General features: G+C 38.9%; 2 protein-coding genes across 4 annotated transcripts in view; one reads left to right on the top strand and one right to left on the bottom strand.

The window, feature by feature from the left end:
• Nucleotides 1-22,047, top strand: part of LOC124632933 (Fanconi anemia group I protein homolog) — a 34,673-nt gene extending 12,626 nt beyond the window's left edge. The window contains exons 10-26 of one of the 3 annotated variants that reach the window (XR_006984687.1): nt 1,268-1,472; nt 2,249-2,416; nt 6,611-6,714; nt 7,044-7,201; nt 7,419-7,598; nt 8,156-8,344; nt 9,073-9,293; nt 9,653-9,832; nt 10,175-10,302; nt 10,652-10,848; nt 11,643-11,798; nt 12,213-12,411; nt 14,659-14,739; nt 14,835-14,848; nt 15,523-15,715; nt 16,166-16,280; nt 21,873-22,047. Coding sequence is in view for 1 of the 3 variants with exons in the window: in XM_047167950.1 (XP_047023906.1) it covers nt 1,268-1,472; nt 2,249-2,416; nt 6,611-6,714; nt 7,044-7,201; nt 7,419-7,598; nt 8,156-8,344; nt 9,073-9,293; nt 9,653-9,832; nt 10,175-10,302; nt 10,652-10,848; nt 11,643-11,798; nt 12,213-12,411; nt 14,659-14,848; nt 15,523-15,715; nt 16,166-16,280; nt 21,873-21,994 (2,705 nt within the window). In the remaining 2 variants the exon portion in view is untranslated. Of the gene's footprint in view, nt 1-1,267; nt 1,473-2,248; nt 2,417-6,610; nt 6,715-7,043; nt 7,202-7,418; nt 7,599-8,155; nt 8,345-9,072; nt 9,294-9,652; nt 9,833-10,174; nt 10,303-10,651; nt 10,849-11,642; nt 11,799-12,212; nt 12,412-14,658; nt 14,953-15,522; nt 15,716-16,165; nt 16,281-21,872 lie in introns of those variants that run through there. The other 2 variants (XM_047167950.1, XR_006984688.1) reach the window with 2 other exon arrangements.
• On the bottom strand, nt 2,770-4,386 carry LOC124632934. The gene is made up of 2 exons (XM_047167951.1): nt 4,247-4,386; nt 2,770-3,660 (listed from the first exon to the last, which is right to left on the bottom strand). The coding sequence occupies exons 1-2, from the start codon at nt 4,377-4,379 to the stop codon at nt 3,134-3,136; spliced, it is 660 nt and encodes a 219-aa protein (XP_047023907.1). The 5' UTR covers nt 4,380-4,386; the 3' UTR covers nt 2,770-3,133.
• Nucleotides 22,048-22,552: the final 505 nt, after the last annotated feature.

Raw genomic sequence — 22,552 nt, 5'->3', positions numbered from 1 at the left:
TAACTAAAGATAAGTCATCTTATTGCAAAATAGACTCACTTAGCTCCTGTAAAGTTATAAATACGCAATATTATATCTGTGAAACACCTAGTGTGTATTCCACATCTGCAGTCCCTATATGCGAAAGTGAGATTATTTCTAAAGCATTGACTTCTGTCCCACATATTTGTAACACTAAATTCGTAAACGGTAATTTTGAAACCTTTCATAAACTACGTAGAAACCAATGGATATATGTAATAAGCCAAAATTCAAAACTCACAATAGAATGTAATAATCAAGACTTATCTGAGTTTTCTATCCATGGTACTGGAATATTAACTATACCAGAACATTGTATTGCCTATTGTAAAGATAATAAGTTGATACCTCAACATAGTTTAGTAATTAAAACAAAACCAATAATATTACACTTCGATTTAATCAACGATACTTGTTGTAGTGCTACTACTTACCAAAAAGACAATATAAAGGTTCCTTATGTTAACTTAAAAAACGTTAATAATCTAGATTCACTTCTGTCAAATTATAATAAAATAACTGACCAAATTAAAACAAATCTTGATGAAATTATCGAGAAACCTCATATTGTCCTTTACGGTAATTTCTATTCTTATGTTACTATTATAATAAGTTTAGTAATAGCTATTGCTATATTATATAAATTGTATTACTATTTTAAAGCACTTAAAACTTCTAGATGTAAGCCCAAACCTGATAGCACCATAGAGATGTCATGCCCTGATCCTGAAGACATCCCTGCTCCTCGACTCCGAATGACCTGAAGAACCCTTCTCGATCTGGAACTTCCTTCTTTCATCGTCAACTTACCTTTCCACCCATAAGTTTCCTCTTAATCGGGGGGCTGTTATACCCTTCCAATGCACCCCTTCTGGCTGACCCAACAGCTTATGCTGCAATCCCATCAGAATGCTGACACATTACTCCTCATGCATCCATCCCACTCATCCTCAGTCGTCTTCAAGCCTCCATCCCGTGCACTTGCCTATTGCACTCGCGATAATATTGTAATAATTGAAATAAATTGTGTTGGTGTAATTTCAGTAAAAGTGTTTCCTTTTTTTAAAAAGAGTTTCCTAGACCGGTTTCTAACAGAACGTTGTGACCTCAACAGGACTATATTATATAAATTATTTTCCCCACTACATTAACTAGTCGTCGTCAGCCTAAAATCATGCACTGCTTGACAAAGGCCTCCCTTAACCAGGGGACTCGAATTGCTCCTAACTCCATTTTTTTGTTCCAGACTGCCTCTACGTCCTCTGCAAGTTGACCCCCGTGTCAGTGGAGCGCTGTACTCAATTGGGCACGATACTCGAGAACTGCCAGCCGTCACCTACAGACTACAGGGCTGCAGCATCAGTCCTGGATGCCGTACATCCACTCCTCAACTTCAGTACGAGGACCAGAGATACCTTGGTTATGGTGTGCCGGAAAGGACTTTATTCTAGGTTTGTTTTGCTATACTTTACATATTTATAATGTTTTTAGTAAGTTTTATAAGAAGTGATTTTAAATAGAAATTATGTTGACAAGTATTATACGAAATAAATAAGAAATATTTCGGCCCTTTTTCTGCTGTGTGGTTATGCTGGGGTTTTGTAGCCAAAGGGTTAAAATAGAACCTTATTACTAATACTCCATTGTCCATCCCCTCGTTTGTCAATATTCTCATGGATAGTAAAGACACTTAATTTTCAAAGATGATCTATTTCTGCTGCTGCTTTGTTAAAAAATTCTAAAAGCAGCACAAAATAAAAATATCACGAGGATTTCTTAACGGTGCGGAACCCTTTTCGACATGTCCAATTCGCATTATGGTGTTTTTAACCCAGGGACTCCCAACACCGCTGCCTAGCGCTATCAGGGTTTCTGTCAGTGCTGCGTCACGTGCGCGTGAGTGCCACAGTGATCAGTACAGCGCTCACTCCTACCCTACCTCACTCAGCTGACTGATGTCCAATTCGCATTTTGCTTTTTTAGCATCATACCATTTCTGCCTTATTCTATGTTTATTTTATTCCTTACTAGCAACCCGCCCTGGCTTCGCACGGGTGCAATGCTGATATAAACCTTCCTGTTGAATCACTCTACTTATGAAAAAAGAAAACTGCAACATAATCCTTTGGGTAGTTCTAAAGATTTAAGCGTGCATAGGGATATAGGGAAAGAGAAAGCGACTTTGTTTTATACTATGTAGTGATTACTGTATTTATTATTGTCCCAGGGACTCCCAACACCGTTGCCTTGCGCTATCAGGCTTCCTGTCAGTGCTGCGTCACGTGCGCGTGAGTGCCTCAGTGACTAGCAGTCAGAGCTACAGTGATCAGTACAGCGCACACTCCTACCTCACTCAGCTCACCGTGGATTTGCATGCTACGCATCAGGGGAATGTGTAAGTCTTTTATTTAACTACCTTTATAGTGCTATGACTTCTTGGTCGGTATGTGTTTTGGATGTCCTTCTATATGTGAAGTGAAAGGAATTGGCAGGCGTTTAAAACCCTCCTTCCTTCCTTCCTTCCTTCCTTCGTTTATCTTGTGAAAAATGTAGTCTCAGGCTTACTTAAACAGTGTAAAATAAACTGCAATATTCAGGATTTCTTAATCATTCCGCTAACGGGTGTTAACTTGCTGTTGGTAAGGTAAATATTAAAATGTTTAGTCATGTTCTGCAACTTTTGTCATCTTTTTAGTCCCCATTGGTTACGTATATTTTGCCGCTTATAACGTAGAAATAAAAGAACAGTTAACCTCAGTCGTTACCTTATTTACTTTTAAAATCCATTATATCAATGAATTATGATTAGAGATATTTACAAAAATGTCAGAACTGCTTCCTTGGCAGAATTGTTTATCAAAGAATTCTAGAATTACATTCGTTCGCCTCGTTTGGCTCCGATTACCTAATATCCATTCACTTCTATTTACACGACCACTTCACAAAAATAGGAACACACTTAATTGTTCTAGATATGCAAACTATATCACTGAAATTGCTACCCAATATCCACGGAGCTTTCACTTAGATATTCGTTTACTCGTATTTTTGCAATAACCGCTCCCGTCTTCAACAGTGAAATACAAATACATAGTCCAATGGAAACTTACAGTCACGGCTTACGATCTCCAACTTCCCTCGTAACCATTTCTTCTTCAGCTTCGCTAACTATACTAAAAACTGCTCTCTTAACCCGCACTCGAACATCAGGTGGAAACGTCTTCACAGTTTCCCCCAGATTTTTGAAAAACTCCACAGTAGGGTCTTTTTCTTCCTGCCTTTCGGGGGTGTATATTTTTTCTACAGGTAAGTACGATTTGAATACAGGCTGTTGATTTTCAGGTTCGGGAATATTTTCTGTTTTTTTCGTTTTGCTAATTTTATTGACTGATACGGTTTTAGTTTTTGGTGGTGGTGTAATGTTACTATCTTCTTCTTCATCATCACTAGATATAGATAGTAATTTTGTCAAATCTTCTGACTCGTTTGGTTCAAGGTATGGGATGAGAAATCTTAGTTCTTTACCGTGTCGTATAGGCTTGAAGTTTTTTAAACCTTGTTCGCTTTTACTTTTTCTTAGGTTAATTGCCTTTCTAAAGTTTTCACGAATCTTTTTCCATTTCTCTTTACATGCTAAGGCTGGAAGTTTAAATCATAAAATTAAAATCAATTTAATAGTTTCTAAGCTTTATGAGTTTTAAGTATGAAAGAAAAACTTTTAAGAACAATTATTGCAATGTTTATAACTATTGCTTATCGAACTTGCACTGTAACATGAAATGAAACAAAATGCAATCTATTTCTTAAGAGAACCTGTTATGAAATCAAACAATCAAAATCAAAATTCTTTTATTTAAACTTGGCTTCCCCCAAGACAGCCCCCAAAACGCCCACCCTTCACCATTTCCTATGGGTTTTTGCTGGGAAGAAGAAGTGGTGGAACAAACTCCCCAGCAACCAGCAACACATGAGGTCATATTCTAGCATCAAAACCCAAAAAAAAATTGGATCAAAGTTGGTGGCGAACATAACCTAACTTATCAGACAGCGCCACCTACCGGGTTTCATTATGTTTACAAACAAACAAGGAACCAGCTGATCATTTGATTTGATCAAAAATAAACGTACAACAACCAAATCGGCTTAACCGGAAATCTCAAGAATTAGGTGAACAAACACGTTCTTACTTATAATTATTTTCCACTAAAAACAAAACAAAACTCACGCTTTTCATTCGTATTCCTCCCAATCTCTTCCCATATACTCATTCGGCACTGATCATCATGATAATGTGGATCTTCCGGGTCATACAGTTCCGTATACTGTTGTACTAGAGATATCAATGTTCTTTCATTCATTATTTATTGAAAAGAGTTTTACGTTAGTTCGCAACGGTTTTGCCGCGTCGACTGAGGCGCGTCGAGTCGAAACGAATCGTTTCGGGGAGGCGGGCGGCGCGGTGTAGGCATTCGGCATGGAGAACAAAATGACTAGCGGAGGTGCCATAACGGAAAATTGCCTAAGAAAGTAAGTAAGAAGTATAGCGCGCCAAAATGCAGGGGACGAGGCACGTTATTGTTTTCGCCCTCGTACGCCTTCTTCGGACCCGTGCATTTTTTGAAATACAGTCGACTCTCGTTAATTCAAACCTGCGATAATTCGAACCTCTCTTTAATTCAAAGTTATCACGAGTTCCCTAGAAAATCTCTTTATATTTCGAACTAAATCAATACATTTTTATACACTTGGTAATTCAAACAAAAAATCATTGCTATGTAACAAAACGACGCGTTATTTCGAATTCCTAGTCGTCCAACACTTCGACAATTCAAAGTAGCAGAGAGAAAGGGGCGGAAAGATTGTAGGTTAGTCAGAGAGCATTCTGAAGTATTTCTGAGTAGCAGCAATCTGCTCTGAAGAAACCAGAGTGCTGATTCCGAGTTTTGACAGCATTCGCAACTCGATACGTAATTATAAGTCTATTGAAATAAAGAGTCGTATGCTACGGCACATGATTTAGGTATTACTTCTTCTTTTATTTTGCCGGTTAATAATGATTACACTCGCAAAAGTGAGCTCAAGTGTAATACGACCAAGTACTGATGACAGTCTTTATTAAATAAACAATTCTATGATAAGTGCTACGTGATTCAATGGTATGATAATCTTCGCATCGAAAAAATTTACTTGCAAAACTCGCACTAGGCACTACGGGGTTGTTTCGAAATTCATATTATGAATACGTGTGTGTACACAAATGTATTTTTAAACTTTTGACATTGTTATACAATAGCAGTTAATAAATAATAATTGCTCAACCCTTGATAATTCGAAATTCTATTTATTTTCTCTCACAAATTTCGAACCATTTAATATTTCAAAACCTCGATAATTCGTAATATTTTTAGAGTCCCTCGAGTTTCGAATTAACGAGAGTCAACTGTAGCAATAATTGTTGACAAATGTCTCAATGTATCCGAATCGTTAGTTCACTCGTAACTGATCGTTTTGGTCTCGCCCACTACACAAATTTTACCTAGAAGAAAGCAGTAGGCTACCTGCATTATGTCATATCCCCTCATCTTTCCTTACTCCGGTATTCAGCCACTGAGCTGTCTATCAATTCGTGCGTTGGTCGATTCGATTCGGCGCACTTGCCGGGTCGTACATATTTACGTGTCTATAAAATATATATATATAAAAGCGACTTTTTTGCGATTCGATTCGTCTCTGTTTGGCGAGCTTAGTGAATGTTGTCTTCAGGGATTTGATACTGACATGTAGATACATTTTCAAATCCCTGCAGGCTCACTTCCACTTTCGTTCGTTTCGTTTCGTAACAACCTGTTAGGTGTATGAGATAAAACTTTATTATGGTAAAAAAGGGCCTGCTACCTAATCATCATCCTCCGAGCCTTTTCCCAATCATGTTGGGGTCGGCTTCCAGTCTAACCGGATTCAGCTGAGTACCAGTGCTTTACAAGAAGCGACTGCCTATCTGACCTCCTCAACCCAGTTACCCGGGCAACCCGATACCCCTTGGTTAGACTGGTGTCAGACTTACTGGCTTCTGACTACCCGTAACGACTGCCAAGGATGTTCAATGACAGCCGGGACCTACAGTTTAACGTGCCATCCGAAACACAGTCCATGGTGTCTAAGATATACTTAGAAAGTACATACAAACTTAGAAAAGTTGCATTGGTACTTGCCTGACCTGGGATCGAACCCGCACCCTCATACTTGAGAGGTTGGTCCTTTACCCACTAGGCCACCACGACTTTTTACCACGGCCTGCTACCTAATCATAAAGATATTTTATTTTTTGGATTATCTTTGTTGTACATGGACATAACGTAAAGGCTGAATAAATAGCTTATAAAAACGTAACGTTAACCGAAAATACCAGTGAGAGTTCAGTCTTGTGACAGAACTAGCGGGCACCCGCGACTTTGTCCGCATTTCGGAATTATATTATTCAAGAAGTCGCAATGCCGAGGTCGAAATAAATCAATCAAAAATATATATAGAGTTTTAGATAAGGGTTCATAATGATAATTTTGGTATATCAATAGTTTATTTCTTGCAGTGTAACATCACGAGTGCGGAACGAGGCGATGTGTATGGAGGTGGTGTCCATACTGCGACGATGTCTTGTACAGGACGCGCTCGTCAAACAGTTGCTTTATACCAGTAAGTTAACAATGTTTATTTAATTATAGTTCTGTTTATACTCGTATTATTACTGAAAGCTGTTTATCAATGAAATTTGTGTTACTTAAGAAATCTCTTCATATTCCTTAAAATAATATTAACAGTCATAGTTGATATGACTATATCATAAAATTTTTGCGCATAACGGCTTAGGATTTTTGTTACCGAAATTACCAGTATCTTATCGCCGTCGTCTCGATATGAACTGTCATAGAAGAGATATTTAAAATGTTAACCACACCTCATACACATTTCCCTTCCAAAAACTTCGATCTTCAGTCAATGTAAAAAAATCTGCAATTTTGTAGAAATCTACGAGTGCGCGAAAGACAAGCAGTCGCTCCACGAGTCTATCTTGGAGCTGCTGTATGAGCACCTGAGCAAGTTCCTGCCCGAGGGCGACAGAGTATCCTCCTTGCTGCTCAACAAGTGTGTGCAGATTAATGGCGTTACTGCTGTATTAACTGTAAGTAACAATAACAAATTAAAATGATTCTCATTCCAGTGTCAAATTAAAGTAAAATACCATAATAGGTCATGCCATTTTTTTACAGTTCGGGATCTTATTCGGACGAACACACAATTTCTATAGAAGATATACAATGTTTTTCTGGCGAAATGTTTTTCTGATATTATTATATCAGACCCCGAAAAACCTTAACAAAATGTTTCCCATCTACCAGGAGCCCATAGCCCATCTTCTCTACGCCGTCGCCCAGTTCATCCAACCTGGTGAGGAGGAGGATCTGGAAGACATCCTCGCCAGCCAGTCCGTGGAGACAGGCACAGCTTACCTGAAGAGTAAGCTGGGCAGGATACTGCAGCAGCTGTGTGATGCTGACCAGTTCTTTAGTGTTGATTTGGTGAGTTCCTACTATGTTCATCCAGCCTGGTGAGGAAGAGGATCTGGAAGACATCCTCGCCAGCCAGTACGTGGAGACAGGCACAGCTTACCTGAAGAGTAAGCTGGGCAGGATACTGCAGCAGCTGTGTGATGCTGACCAGTTCTTTAGTGTTGATTTGGTGAGTTCAGGTCACGTCACGTAAGTTTGCAATTATGAAGTTAGCCATTTGACTCCTTGTGTGTTCGCAATATTACTGTTGAAAGGCTTTGCTTCTCTAAAGAATTGGACCGAAGCTAAAAAGTATTTCTTCAAGGCTGCAAAATGGCGCATTGTGAACGTCATGACGAAGACGGGGTGTGTTATTATTGGGAAGAAGTGGCGCAATAAACTCCCAGGAGACATCGTCGTATGCATTTGTACATTGTTTTCTGTATGTGGGGTTTTACCGAATGGGATATCTGACAATCTAAGTCGTATTCTGGCTCGATGACAATAGTTCCCGTGAAATGTGACTGTTAAGCAGTATATACTTCATTTTTCAAACACACCCTTCAACTTCAAAGTTATAATTTCAGGAAGATTCCAGCCTCAGTGACATAACATCAGAATCCAAAGCAAAATGCCTGAAAGTGCAGCAAATGCTACAATGTTACGAAACTCTGATAGGTCATACGATCATGCAGTGGAGTACCACTAGTAAAGATGTGGCTAATAAGGTGTATAAGCTGTTTAAAGCGAGTAATCAGCTATTGGAACAGACTAAGGTATTATTACTTTATAATATATAATGTCGGGACACCTTTTCACACACGGTTTGTTAGCCCCATGGTAAGTTATTAATTAACTTGTGTTATGGGTGCTAACACAACTGATAAACTACATATAGCTACACATATACATATTTATTTATAAATACATATTGTAACACCCAGACCACGACCAACAAGCATTGCTCATCACAAACATGTCGACCGAACCGGGAATCGAACCCGGGACCTCAGATTCGGCAGTCCGGCTTGGTGACCATTGCGCCACAGAGGTCGTCAAACAACTTTATGTATTTAGGGACATTATATTCTCATTAACACCTATTCAAAACGTGAAAGGGTGGATGGAATAATACGTTTACTGCTTTTTATCCAGGTGCTATAAGTAGTTCCCTATGTATCACATATGACATAAACAGCTAAACATTTATCTTCTCTGGGATTCTTTAGAGTGGGCGAAGACGAGATGTTTTAATAACGGCATTCAAACATGTCGTCTCCGCCCTAAAAACTTATCCGCTTAGCTTTTGTGATGTCTTGGCGTAGTGAACCATAATTAAGAATGGGGACTATCTGACCTTTGAATACAGTAATTGGATGCAGGTCGCCTCCAACAGGTATCTGAAGAGATCTAAGGCCTATGGCTGAGATGATGATGATGATGACAGTAATTGCTATCAGGACAAAATGATTCTTTTTTTAAATAATACTGTTGCCATTTCTAGGTAGTACCAAAAGCAAATAAAAAAGGGAACAAATCTCTAAACGAGACTAGAGAGACAGTAAAATCTCAGAAGAGTCAGAAATCACAGAAGTCACAGAAGGAGAAGGGCAAAGCTCCCGTCAAGTTGTCCAACTTAGTCAAGGATAAGGCGGGGCCTTTCAAACCTCTGCCGTGTTTGTGGGACACCAAGATGTGCTATAGGGTCATTGAACTTTTGTATGGGTATGTGGAATAAGTATACTTTAACATAAGTCTTTTCTTATTTACACATTTTGAAATAAACATTAAAAACTCGGTTTATATTGATAATACTATAGATATTTCTGTACATCTACAGTTCTTGTTAACGTAGTGCATTTTTTGTTTGTATGCTTGTGTTGCACTGGAAACTACACTTTACTTTGGGTGTCATCTATAGGCTATTCTTATCTGGGAATGGGAAGTAGTATCGCTGTGATGCGGATGAATCCACGGGAGAAAGCCAGTCCTTAAATATAAAGTCTAGCAAAATCCAATTTAAGACTCACAGTATTTATTTTCTCAACCATCCTAACAAGAAGTCAATAATATTTAATTTCCAGGGATAACGTACCATGGTCCTCATTAGACCAGCGCAATCAACTCCGTGCTCGCCGCGACTTTCACATTTGGGCACTGCGATGCATCCACTCAGTGCTACTCAGCGATCACTTGGAGAAGAAGGCTGTAGCCACGCACGTGGTCAGCATAGCCACTGTCCTGTACAACTGCTGTGTCCGTAGGTAAGTTACGAGTGGTACTTACTTCCACATTTGGGCACTGCGATGCAACCACTCAGTATTACTCAGCGATCACTTGGAGAAGAAGGCAGTAGCCACGCACGTGGTCAGCATAGCCACTGACCTGTACAACTGCTGTGTCCGTAGGTAAGTTAACTGATTTGCTGCTTTATTTGCTCAGTTCTTCAAATTCTAAAACATATATATTAATACACTGCAGCCCAATAGCAGTAAATTGGGCGTATACCACTGAAAAAAATATGTTTTTGATCAAATCTAATTTAAGTCAAAAGCTGAATTATTTTACGCCTTTATGAAATTGTGAGTTGTTATCTATATTGCCAGGTTTCAAGATATGTGTGAGTTCGACGATCAGACCGCGGTGGCATGTTTGGAAGTGTTCAAGACTTGTCTCACTCTGCTGTTCTCGCCTCTCTACTCGCTCAAGATGGACTCTTTCTTGACGTCTATAAGTAATATACATATTACATTACATATTTCATTTGTATTTTTTTTTGTCCAATACTGGGTCCCTGCTTTCGTTCGGTTCGGTTCGTTCGATACCGTTGAATTATTCAATAATTGGTCATCGCGCATGCATTATTATAAAATTCATAAATTCTTCTCTTTCTTAAATTGGGCCTACAATTGTAAAATAACATAAAACAGCACGAAATACTAAATTGAAAATTCCCTATGCTTCTCATAACTTTAACACTACAGGGTACTTTTTAGCCACGTGCGGGAAATAGTTATCTCTAGAAGCGGGTGAAACCGCTGTCAGCAGCTATAGCGTCTTAATAAAATACCTTTTTCCAACAGCGGATAACACCGACAAGACAGGAGCAGAATGCCTATCAATAATTCTAGAAAACATCCACGTGGCCTTCCTACATATAGAAGAGGATAGTATTCCTGATGAGAGAGATGTTATAGTGAAGAAACAGCTCGGGGTACTCATACAGATAGCCTCGTTGTTGTTGGAGACACCTACTGTTTCTTGCCCGCAGAAGACTAGGGTAAGTTTAAAGAGGTTTTTTTCTGATGTAAGGGTGCGTCCACATCTGGCGAATGCGCCGCGAATGCGCAGCACGCGAGCCGATCGCGAGCTGTCCGCGAGCTGCGCGCGTGCATTTTTGTTCGTGCGCCGCTTCTGCTTGGCCCGCGCTTGCTCGCGCGCGACCTAAGCGCCGCACGCGAGCGGCGCGCAGGCGGCGCGCGACGTCTGCCATCTTCGATAGTACTGAGCCAATATACGGAACTGTAAGGGCGAGAACTGATTGCGCGCAGATCGCGCGCCGCTCGCGCGCTCTATACGAGCCTTGCGTGAGTTGCGCTAAAGACAAGCACCGAACTATTGCAGTGACTGCACGCGCGCAGCTCGCGGACAGCGAGCAAACGGCTCGCGAGCTGCGCATTCGCGGCGCATTCGCCAGATGTGGACGCACCCTTAGGATTAAGATTTTGTTGTAACCTGTCTTGATTATGGTTTTGTGAAAAAATTGTGATTTGATGGCGGGCCTTTAGATTAAATTATTTTATAGCGTGTACATGCCCATATTATGCGGAATAAAGCTGTCAACATAATAACCTCTCTAGCAATGAAGAAAGTCCGATTAAATTTGGGTAAACTCAAGCAAGAATACTATTTTTAGTTTTACCGTAACTCTGCAATAAGCTCTGCACCTCGTATGCTCCGCGTAACACCCAGAATATAATTTTTCAGTGGAATAAAGTATATAATATTAGGCCCATGTTCTTGAGGTTCTTGTGATAACAATTGTAGATGGTTAACAAACCTTTTAATTCACAGATCTTAGTAAAACTAGAAGACTACATCCGTACCAGCAAGCAAGACTGTCTCCCACTAATAGGACCGTTGCTGACGTCATCGTACAGTGAACAGCAAGAAGCCACGCTATTGGACGAGTTGATCGCTAAACTGTCCTGTGCTTTGGGGAGGATTGATGTGAGTAGATGTTGTTTAGTCTTATGTATATGTAAATGTTAAAGGTATAAAAAAGAAACGTATGTGTATTCACTTTTTGGCACATTGGACTTCAGTTTTAATGTAGTTTATTTCGAAAGTCAACTTTAGCATTATAGCATTTTCAAACAGGCAGATTTTTTTATCCCTTTTTTCGCCCGGTAACACGAAAGTTGTAGAGGCATTGTCGCTCGTATAAGCAACCAAACAATTAACAATTTATCAGGCGGACTGAACTTCTTTGCTGACAAAATTGGTCCACATATGGCTGAGAACGCTTCTAGCCATTTGTGTACAAACATTAACCGACTTCCCAAAAAGGAGGACGTTCTCACTTCGGTAATGTTGGTATGTATTTTTTTAAAACTGACACCATTAACGTCAATTTCTCACTAGGAAGAAGACACATCAGCAGGCGAGGACACGAACAGCTTCTTCACGATAGACGCCCGCACTGGACATACAGTACTCACCACTATATGCGACCACTTGGCCGTCAGGGCTAAAGGCGTGGAACATTTGTTGGGAAGAGCAAGGGATCTTACGGTCGCTGTGAACACTGCTGCTCATGCTGCTCAGCAGAGGATTGAAAGAGGTAAATAACCTAAGACAATAAAGAGGAAAAAATATGTTTTTTTTCCCTATAGGCTCTGAAAGTCTTGAAACGATTTTAAAAATTCTTTTATTGTTCGGAAGCTACACTATCCCAGGGTGACAAAGGCTATATTTTTCAGCGCGAAAACAACCAGTTAACACTTAGGAATTATCTCAATAAAAAGTATTAAAGTTCATAACAAGACTTCAAACTAATGGTTACCTATGTATGCTGCATACCGATGATTTGAACAAATAAAAAATCGGTAAAAAAACTTTTAAGTTAAACGGTTTTATCTTATGTGCACTGAAAACTAGAAAATAAAAAAATAGTTACTTACCTGTCAACCTACGTAGGTGGTCTTGGTCATATTAGACTAAAATAAAAACGTGGGGCCCATTAACTGTTGCTGTAGTACTTTCTTCTAGAGGTATAATAGGTGTGGATTGCATCGACTTACTATAATCGTAACTGGAGATTTTGACAATCAATAAATCAGCCGTAGCGGCTTCACCAGCGAACGCCGAGCTCATGATCTACCAAAGTATAAAGATATGCTTTGCCATAGGTAGGATTTCAGAGGGGCCCCACGTTTTTATTTTAGTCTAATATGACCAAGACCACCTACGTAGGTTGACAGGTAAGTAACTATTTTTTTATTTTCTAGTTTTCAGTGCACATAAGATAAAACCGTTTAACTTAAAAGTTTTTTTACCGATTTTTTATTTTCTAGTTTTTAGTATTTAATGAAAATGCCTACCGAATATTCCTCATTCTATCTAATTCATTTAGTGCATCATTATTACACGGTCTCTTACCTGATAATTTATTACAATCTAATTCCTCAATACATAGCCCTTCCAGGTACTTTTTTTTTTAACGACCCCAAAAATCATCACATGACCTCTCCTGCTGTGGGTCAGCAGCGGTGAGGGACTGCCAGACTCTTGACTAAGAACCGTTTTGTTCCGTCGTAGGCCTTTTATGTACCAGGGCCGCGGTAACTCTTTCAAACAATCTCGCAGCCCAGGCAGGCCTTGGCCCTGTTGGGCCCCGCTGGAGTTACTGACAGTTTTCTACTTGTGAAGCCCTTTCATTTGATACCCATATTGGTGGGATTGATAAAAAATTGTTATCAGCCATTTGGTAGCGGCGGCCATCTTAGATTTCAATTTTGCATAGTAAATTGTATTCTACTTGTTGAGACCCATCAACATGGGTATCAAATGAACCTAAGTTATCCGCCATTTTGTAGAGGCCGCCATCTTGGATTTTAATTTTATATAGTACATTGTATTCTACTGGTTGAGAACTTTCATTTGATACCCATATTGATGGGATTGATAAAACCTACGTTATCCGCCATTTTGTAGCGGCCGCCATCTTGGATTTCAATTTTTTATAGTATATTGTATTCTGCTTGTTGAGCCCTTTTATTTGATACCCATATTGATGGGATTGATAAAACCTACGTTATCCGCCATCTTAGATTTCAATTTTGCATAGTAAATTGTATTCTACTTGTTGAGACCTTTCATTTGATACCCATGTTGATGGGATTGATAAAACCTAAGTTATCCGCCATTTTGTAGAGGCCGCCATCTTGGATTTTAATTTTATATAGTACATTGTATTCTACTGGTTGAGAACTTTCATTTGATACCCATATTGATGGGATTGATAAAACGTACGTTATCCGCCATTTTGTAGCGGCCGCCATCTTGGATTTCAATTTTTTATAGTATATTGTATTCTGCTTGTTGAGCCCTTTCATTTGATACCCATATTGATGGGATTGATAAAATCTACGTTATCCGCCATTTTGTGCCGGCGGCCATATTGGATTTACAATGTTATTGATATTACTATATTGTATTGTCATCGGAATTAAAGGTGTATACAAAATTTCAGATTAATCGGTTGACAGGAAGAGGGTGAAATTTGAATTACTAAATTTGACCCAAGAATGAATAAAACAAACTGGGTGAGCTAAATAAAACCGTTTAAAAACAATCTTTATCTTTAAAAAAAACTTGGAAAATATGGACAAGAGTTTTCGGTCGTTGCGCGTGCGGTCGTGTTTGCGCGTCCGGGGTCGGTGAGCAAGCGTGCGCCGTATCGTCACTGCTCCGGTGTGTGTGACGTGGGCGACCGCGATACGATACGATCTTTGGAAGATGGTTAAAATACCAGTCGAAACCCTCTTAAAAATGCAAATTTATAAACTTTTCTATAAAATTGTTCCAGAAATAACAGAAGTATACAAGTCAATTATAGTGCAGCTATGCCAGATAACTACATGGACAGCTTCATGCTGCAAGCTGCGGTGCTGCGTGGGCGGCGGCAGCGGGCGCGTGCTGGGCGGCGCCGTGCGGCTGTACGTGCTGCTGGCCACCCTCGCCAAGCAGGCCGAGCCCGCTCCCGCTGCTGCTGTGCGGTGAGTAGTGTAGCAGGGTATGCTATACCCGGCGCCGTGCGGCTGTACGTGCTGCTGGCCGCCCTCGCCAAGCAGGCCGAGCCCGCTCCCGCTGCTGCTGTGCGGTGAGATATAGCATAGTCCGGGGCTGCGGAATTGTTCGAAAGAGTTCCCGCGGCCCTGGTACATAAAAGGCCTACGACGGAACACAACGGTTTTTAGTCAGTAAAAGTCTGACACTCCCTCACCGCTGCTAACCCTCAGCGAGCGGGGTTATGTATATCATCAAATTAATATTGGTGTCGTTAAAAAAAAAGATAGCATAGTCAGGGTATGCAAGAATAATAGCTGTAAATCCGCTCTTTAAGGAGTGGCTCGGGAGGGGTCACAGTGCCCTCACTTGCTGCGTGACGCAGGGACTCGGTTGTTTCGGTAGGCACATGCATTGGATCGGGCGTGAGGTGACGTCCATATGTGTGGACAGCCCTCTGAGAACACGGTGGAGCACACAGTCCAGGTGTGCCCCGCCTAGCAGGGGCAATGTCGTATTCTCGAAGCGAATGGCGGCGGCGAATCGAGAAGGAATTTGTAATACACAAAGTTCTCCCGTGTCTTTTCAGATGTTACTGTTAAAAAAATACATATTAGAACTGCAATTTAAAATTGCCTTCATAAAAATGTAATTCCCACATCAGATTCGAGCGCCTCCTGAAACTAAGCGGCAAGAAGCTGTCAACAGTAATGGACAACTTGATCACGTACTTAGAGGCGTCGCAACAACAGCAGAACGCGAGCAAAGTGCTGCGAGAGACTAAGCTTATACCGCGGCTTGTGTTGGAGGCTGAGAACTTTAGTAAACGGGTTATATTGCTCGCTAATAAGGCCAAGGTAATTTAATTAGAACATTAATTTATTTGTTTTTCTTTGATTGATCCGTGCGAAGTGATTGGCAGCAAAAAATCTGACCCCTTTACATAGATCCATCTGTTGCACATACATGCATACATTACATAACGGTATACATTGTTATGTACATTATATACGGTTTCGTGTCTAATAACATTCACAAAAATAAAAATAAATAACTATATATATCGATCGTATAATTTCTTATTTACTTCTAAAAAACTACGAAAACTACGTCACCATTTGATACACATAGTTTGTGTTCTAAATTATAGATGGCGTTACTATCTTGTACTTGAAATATATCAAAAGATTTTTAATACCTATTCAAATAAACATACACAACTAAACGACATACATTTTAACAACATTTACCCACTAACCTCACTCATATACCTACACACACTATTTTAACCTGTACCCTTTTCACAGTTAAACTGGCATCAATACCTATCCCTGGGTACTGCCCGCGACTTCAGGATCAAAGGTCCCGCGTTACAAGAAGCTCTTAATGCTATTGACCAGGCTGATGAGACGAGAAACGAAGGTATTATGTTTATTGTACTTATAGTATTCGTCAAATAACTTTGCCGGTGTGATATTGGGTACTTAGTGACTGTGAAGCTATCTGAATGCATGATGTTGAGTTTAGAACGGCTGGTTAAATTATATTGACGAATAGCCAACAAGAGTAACCATGGAGTTTCTTGCCCGTTCTTCTCCATAGGAAGCTACTTTTGGAATGGGCAACTAGAATCAAACTTAGTTATAACTAGCTGTTGCCCGCAACTTCGTCTGCGTGGGCAATATAGAATCGTCAAAATACTACTTATCCCGTAGGTGCATTCTTTCACGTGACAGTATAATTAGGATTAGCACTTAGCAGTCGCATAGATTCATTGATCAAGGTTGTGTTGTGGATGTGACCATTTATCTAAACAAAAGAAGTAAAGTTTGTGACGTTGTTCAGCCAATTTGGAAAATTATTACGTATGGTGCGTAAGTAATTTTCACAGGAAACAGCTATAATCTATGTCTACATGCTTTGAGTCTGACAAAGCTGTCATTTGTACATTTTCTGCAGCTGCTGCGACTAATCAGAAGCCAGAAAGTCTGTCAGTCTTACCATAATATGGATATCGTCTTGTGTAGTTGACTGGATTGTAGATAGGTAGTCGCTCCAAGCAAAATATCGGTACTAAAACAGATTCGGTGACTGGAAGCCAACACCAACATAGTTGGGGAGTAGCTGGATGGATGATAAAATGAGTCATCATCATCAGCAGGCGCATAGGGTAGGATAGTTTCACTTACTCATGGTAAGGCTGACCACACATTAGGCGTGCGCGATCCTCGGGCGTGTGAGTAGCGCGGGCGTCGCTCACGCACCGCGCTCGCGACGCACGCGCGGCGCCCGCGCTACTCACACGCCCGAGGATCGCGCACGCCTAATGTGGGGGAGGCCTAAGCCGGGACTCCACCGAAATGTTTGCATTAGTTCACGAATAGGCAAAATGTACGTATCTGTGAGAGTCCACTTCATGTGTTCGTACTTGAAACCTGTAGTTTTGCCAAGATTTTCAGAATGTACGCTCGCAATTTGTCATTTCTTGGTGGAGCCAGCAAATCAAAAGAAACATAAGTGTTGTATACTGTGCGTCACTACCGCACACCGGGAAAATTTCGCTCTTGCGGAGGACGTTTATATACCATATTTTGTGTCACACGTAAACAGGACGACAGTAAGTATCCACCGAAACACTTTCAAAGATCTGATGAACGAACAAATCAGACCTGACTTGGTCACCTGGGGCCAATCAGAGCTCTATGAAGCGATAATACTCTTTGGCTCCTACTGTTATTGTGGTTTCTGAAAATTTATTCACCTCATTCAACGATGAATGTAATTCTGATGGTATTAAGAACACTTGCTTAGCGCAGAAGCTGACGTTGGCAGGTCAACTCTTTTGACTTCTCGAATAGGATACGATTGGTTTTTGTGCAATGCACACCTGCAATGCATTCTGGATTAGGACAGGATATAGGTGGATAGGATTTGCAACAGAGAACAATTCTGTCTTTGTGATTAAATGACATCAAACGTAGTTTTATATAAAAGGTATTTTTTAGGGTTTTTAGACTTGGCTCGGGTCTTACTGAGACTGTTCGTAATCGTGAACAGTGTATTTGCGATGAGAAGTTGAAAGTAAGCATGTCTCTGGTATGCGGCGCGTAATTTGTACGTTTTCAGACGCATAAAGCATTTTACGTGTGTATGGTATTAAATAGAGAGAGCTCCCATTTCTTATCTGCACTTTGTATCTGGGCTTGTTTTTAAAGCTACAGAATCCTACATTACCTTCCTCACGCTTAGCAGCGCTTGCGAGAGATAGATCCTCATTTCTTCTAGGATTAAGTTTACATATTTTGCATCAGAAAAAATAATAAAGGTCTACTTAATACTACTCACTCAAAGTAATTTGTTTTAAGGCCACCACATTAGTGGAAGATAAGCTAAACTATGTTTATGAAAAAATCCTGATATGAACTCCATCTGTAACTTTAAATGATAATTAATTGTTCCACTAAAGTCATCATTTTTGACATAATGTTCAAAAAATAATTTAGATGGCACCGTTTTAAATTTGGCTGAGAACTATTAATTTTCTTTTCATCAAGGCAATAATTATAGTTGGATTTTGATGTGGCACGGCAAACTGACAAACACTATTGAAATGTCTATCGAAAAATTACACTACGTGTTAAAATATGGTGAATTACGGAAAATACACAACTCCATCTGTTGAAATAATAATCCTCTATAAAGAATGTATGGTAATATTGTCATTTACCACCTCGCTCCTTTGACAAATTGATGATGTATTTTATTTACCACAGATGGAGCTACTTTAACCTTGGCTAAACAAAATTTTCATATTTTTTTTTCTTCCGAAGTTACTTATAAAGGTGTGATTTTCTGTGTAAAGATTAATAATAGGCCGATCAACTAATATAAGTACAACATTCAAATGTACAGTTTTAACAAATAGATTGCGTGTCGTAATATTTTACATCTTGAATTCACAAAATTAATCATATCTTTTGATAGAGTGAATCGATTTCGATGAAACAAAGACTAAGTAATACCCCAAGTTACGTAGAATTTTTGTATATAAGCATTGTCTGCATTTAATTCGTAGATTTTACGTGAATCCCGAACAAACAAACAGATAAACAGACAAACAGACAAAAATGATGGAAATGGGTTCTGTTAGTTATCCTTTAACATGCTGGCTATTTTTTTTGTCAATTTCTTCAATGTACAAAAATTACTTTTCTACAGATTTATTATATGTATAGATTTTGACGTTCTTAAGTGCTTGTAAAGGCCTAAATGAAATAAATGATTTGACTTTGACTTTGACTTTGCCAAATTCGGAGCATGTTACAAATACTAAAGTACCTACCTAAAGTCTCTTTCAGTGGGAATTGACCTTAAGGGTCAATTCCCACTGAAAGAGCAGCGGCCGGCAGCGGCCGTAAGAGCACGGAAAATGTAAGAGCACGGCGCGGTGCGGCGCCGCGCGGCGCCGCGCGGCCCGCCGCGCTCGCGCTCAATCCCTTGCAATAGGCATGATGACAAATTTTTAAATTCCTTTGTATGATGTAGGTATACGTCTATTTTATATGAAAAATTATTAATTTTAAGAAAATGCGAAGTTTTTTTATCAAATAATTGCATTTTTCTCTGTCCACTTTGAATCCGGCGCGAAAACGCTTGTCAGTGTCATGTCGTCACTTGTGACGTCACGACTGAAATTACAAGACGCAAGTAAACAACGCTCGTGCAATAATTAAGTTTTTTGTGTTATTAAATATGAATTCGAAAGGGCATAGGTGTTGTGGGGTCCCCCAGTGTAAGAACACATCCAAAACAACTCCTGATAAGTTATTTGTGTACGTTCCTCACAATAAAAAAATACGAAACAAGTGGCTTAAACTTGCAAAGCGAGATTCAAAAGCAATATTGCCCAGGGTACAACTTTATTTTTGTGAAGATCACTTTGATGTAAGTTATTACATAGTTCTCTAGATTCTAGCATAGTTTATAATGTAAATAACTATTTCGAGGTTAGGTTTCATCTCTCATTGTTTTTTAATTAAACTAGTATACTTACATGGAAGTTTTAACATTTCTAAATTCAGCTGAACAAAAATCTTTATTTGATGCCAAAAACTTTCCCAGCATTATGATATCAATTCTAGGCAAATTAGCGCTGTTTGCCTTGATAAATTCGGGCTCCATAACTCGTGTTATAAACAATTAATTAATTAAAAACAAAGATCGCAGTGGAAGTTCACAATAACGAAATGTGACGTTCTCGCGCTTTCGCGCGAGTTGTTTTCAGAGATGACGTCACGAGCTCTGATTGGTGTTCAAGATATCATGGCGGATTGCCTTATTTCGTAATTTTATTTTATAAAAATACATATTAATCACATTATTAATAAAGAAAACAATGCGCGTTTTATATTCCAAGCTTCAAGTTTAATTTAATAAATATATTATTTTAATGATTTTTGATTACTGTCATCATGCCTATTACGGCCGCTGCCGGCCGCTGCCGGCCGCTGCTCTTTCAGTGGGAATTGACCCTAAAACATAAGACGTAACTAAAGACCCTCGCCCCGTGGGAACTACATCCCGCACTCGGATATAAACACTATAGCCTACTTCGAGAAATGCGTTATCTAACACTGAAAGATTCTTCTAAATTGGACCAGTCGTCCTTGAGATTGACAGTTCAAACAAACAAAAAACTCTTCAGCCTTAAAATAACAGTAAAGATTTGTGTTATTTACCAGAAAAACGATAATATGGTTCTTATTACCCTTTTTTATACCAATTGAGTTTCTAAGAATCCAAAACACATTTTTTGTATACCCAGCTGTTAAAGTCAATGTCCTCACTCACCTTCACGTAACACGTAAAATTATATATCCTTGATAGTACGAACAAACAAATATTAGCGTGTAAACATACTTTGATTGTTGACTGAGTAAACATGCTAACGATATCGCTATCGGATTAGTGCATTTCATAGAATCGATTTGTGTTGTTAAGTAGATGTGCGATTTGACGTATTTTGAACCGCCATAAAGTTTGGCGAGAGTTAGCTAACCCAAATACCTTTATTATTCAGTCTATATTCGCCCATAGATCAATACCTTAAAGACTATACATAATTAATTAAATACTTAATCTACCCGCGCTGTTTTTCAAGGTTGTTTTATTTCGTCACTAATTAGATTAAAAAAAAATGAGTCTAATGAAAAGTCCAAATATTTGCAGCCATTTCCAAGGTTAGCTTATTATACAGGTAGAACGCGAATCTCGTTTTAGCCGACTTCCCAAAAAGAAGGAGGTTTTTAATTAGATCAAGAGGCCTTTGTCCAGTAGTGGGACAGTTCAAATTCAGAAATATATATGTTTGCAGACAAAATATTTATTTAAATCAGAAATCCTACAATTATTTAAAAAGCGATAAGATTTATTTTGATTTTTATATCTTAAACCACTTATGTTTTGCTATATTTGCAGTGATGATACATAACCATGACCTAACTCAAGGTAGCGGTCATCTCGAGGCCATATTTTAGTAGTACTAAATGATGTCACTTTTCCATATAATTTACTGCAATTATGAATTCGAAGTATACCATCTGTCTGTTTGTTTGTGAAGGTTTTATTTCCAGAATGTATTATAATTACATTTGATTTTATTGTGGTTTTATTTACGTTATTAAGTATTTACAAGAAGTTTTGGCGATATTAAAGGTACTTGAGATAGTGTCGAGCCTGAGAAAGGCAAGGGTAACTTTTATCCGGGGGCGGGACACATCTCTCTCGTGAGTCTGTGTTCTGTCAGTGACCCTTATACTTTCCAAACGGTTGAATCTCAGCGGGTAAATAATAAACATATCCCGCGTATCTTTGACCCTTATTCCTTCCAAACGAATCCTCCGCTTAATTTATGCAAACCCTTGTACCGGTTCAAAAAGCTTGTTCTTAATGATACCCCAATAAACCTTATTTTCGTTTTTTCTCGAGAATGTAATTAATTTCATTTGTTTATAGATGAAGCAGAAATAAACGATGCTGAGACGGAAATAATAGAAACTGTGAGTGATGCAGAAATAGAGGAGGCTGAGGATATTAGTGATGAAGCTTCTAGAAGGAAGAGGAGAAGAGTATCGTGAATACAATACATAAATAATGTACATTTTATTAATAAATACTCATGTTATTTTTAGATCTTTTTCTTAATTTGCGTCTCTACTTCCCATTGCATACAGTGTAGTGTACACCACTTCTCTTTACAAACTTCTGAAACTTGTATTTTTTTCAATTCCAAGGCTTATTTTACAAATACTAGTAATTCGAAAAATAGTGATACAAAAGTAGGCATTTATCAATAAATAATAGCAGAATTATGCAAATGTTAAACATATTAATAAATTCTGTCCACATTATTACATAAATTAGTTCATTAATTTCGCATTTTCCTGAATGATTTCTAAAAATTGCTTTAATTATAATTATATGTATATTACATATGAATTAACGCTAATTGGTTCGCTAATTGGTTATGATTCTCAAAATTAATTAATAATTATTTTGCAAAGCACGTTCTGCGCTGGTTCACTACGTAGTTTTGACACTACCAAGAAGTTATTGTACGAAATGAACCCACAGACAGAAATTCCGACTAAAGTAAATTAGTGAAGTAAATTCAAGTGAAAAGCAGAGGTTGCTTT

Source organism: Helicoverpa zea, chromosome 9 (assembly GCF_022581195.2).
Source record: "Helicoverpa zea isolate HzStark_Cry1AcR chromosome 9, ilHelZeax1.1, whole genome shotgun sequence".
Classification (NCBI taxonomy): domain Eukaryota; kingdom Metazoa; phylum Arthropoda; class Insecta; order Lepidoptera; family Noctuidae; genus Helicoverpa; species Helicoverpa zea.
Note: the sequence above shows the minus strand (reverse complement) of the source record. Positions and strands in the feature narration are given on the sequence as shown.

Excerpts from the sequence above, each read along its gene's own strand:
- LOC124632934 (XM_047167951.1), bottom strand. The coding sequence starts at position 4,379 with ATGAATGAAAGAACATTGATATCTCTAGTACAACAGTATACGGAACTG. Across the intron at positions 3,661-4,246 it reads GAGGAATACGAATGAAAAGC|CCTTAGCATGTAAAGAGAAA; the intron begins GTGAGTTTTGTT and ends TTAAACTTCCAG.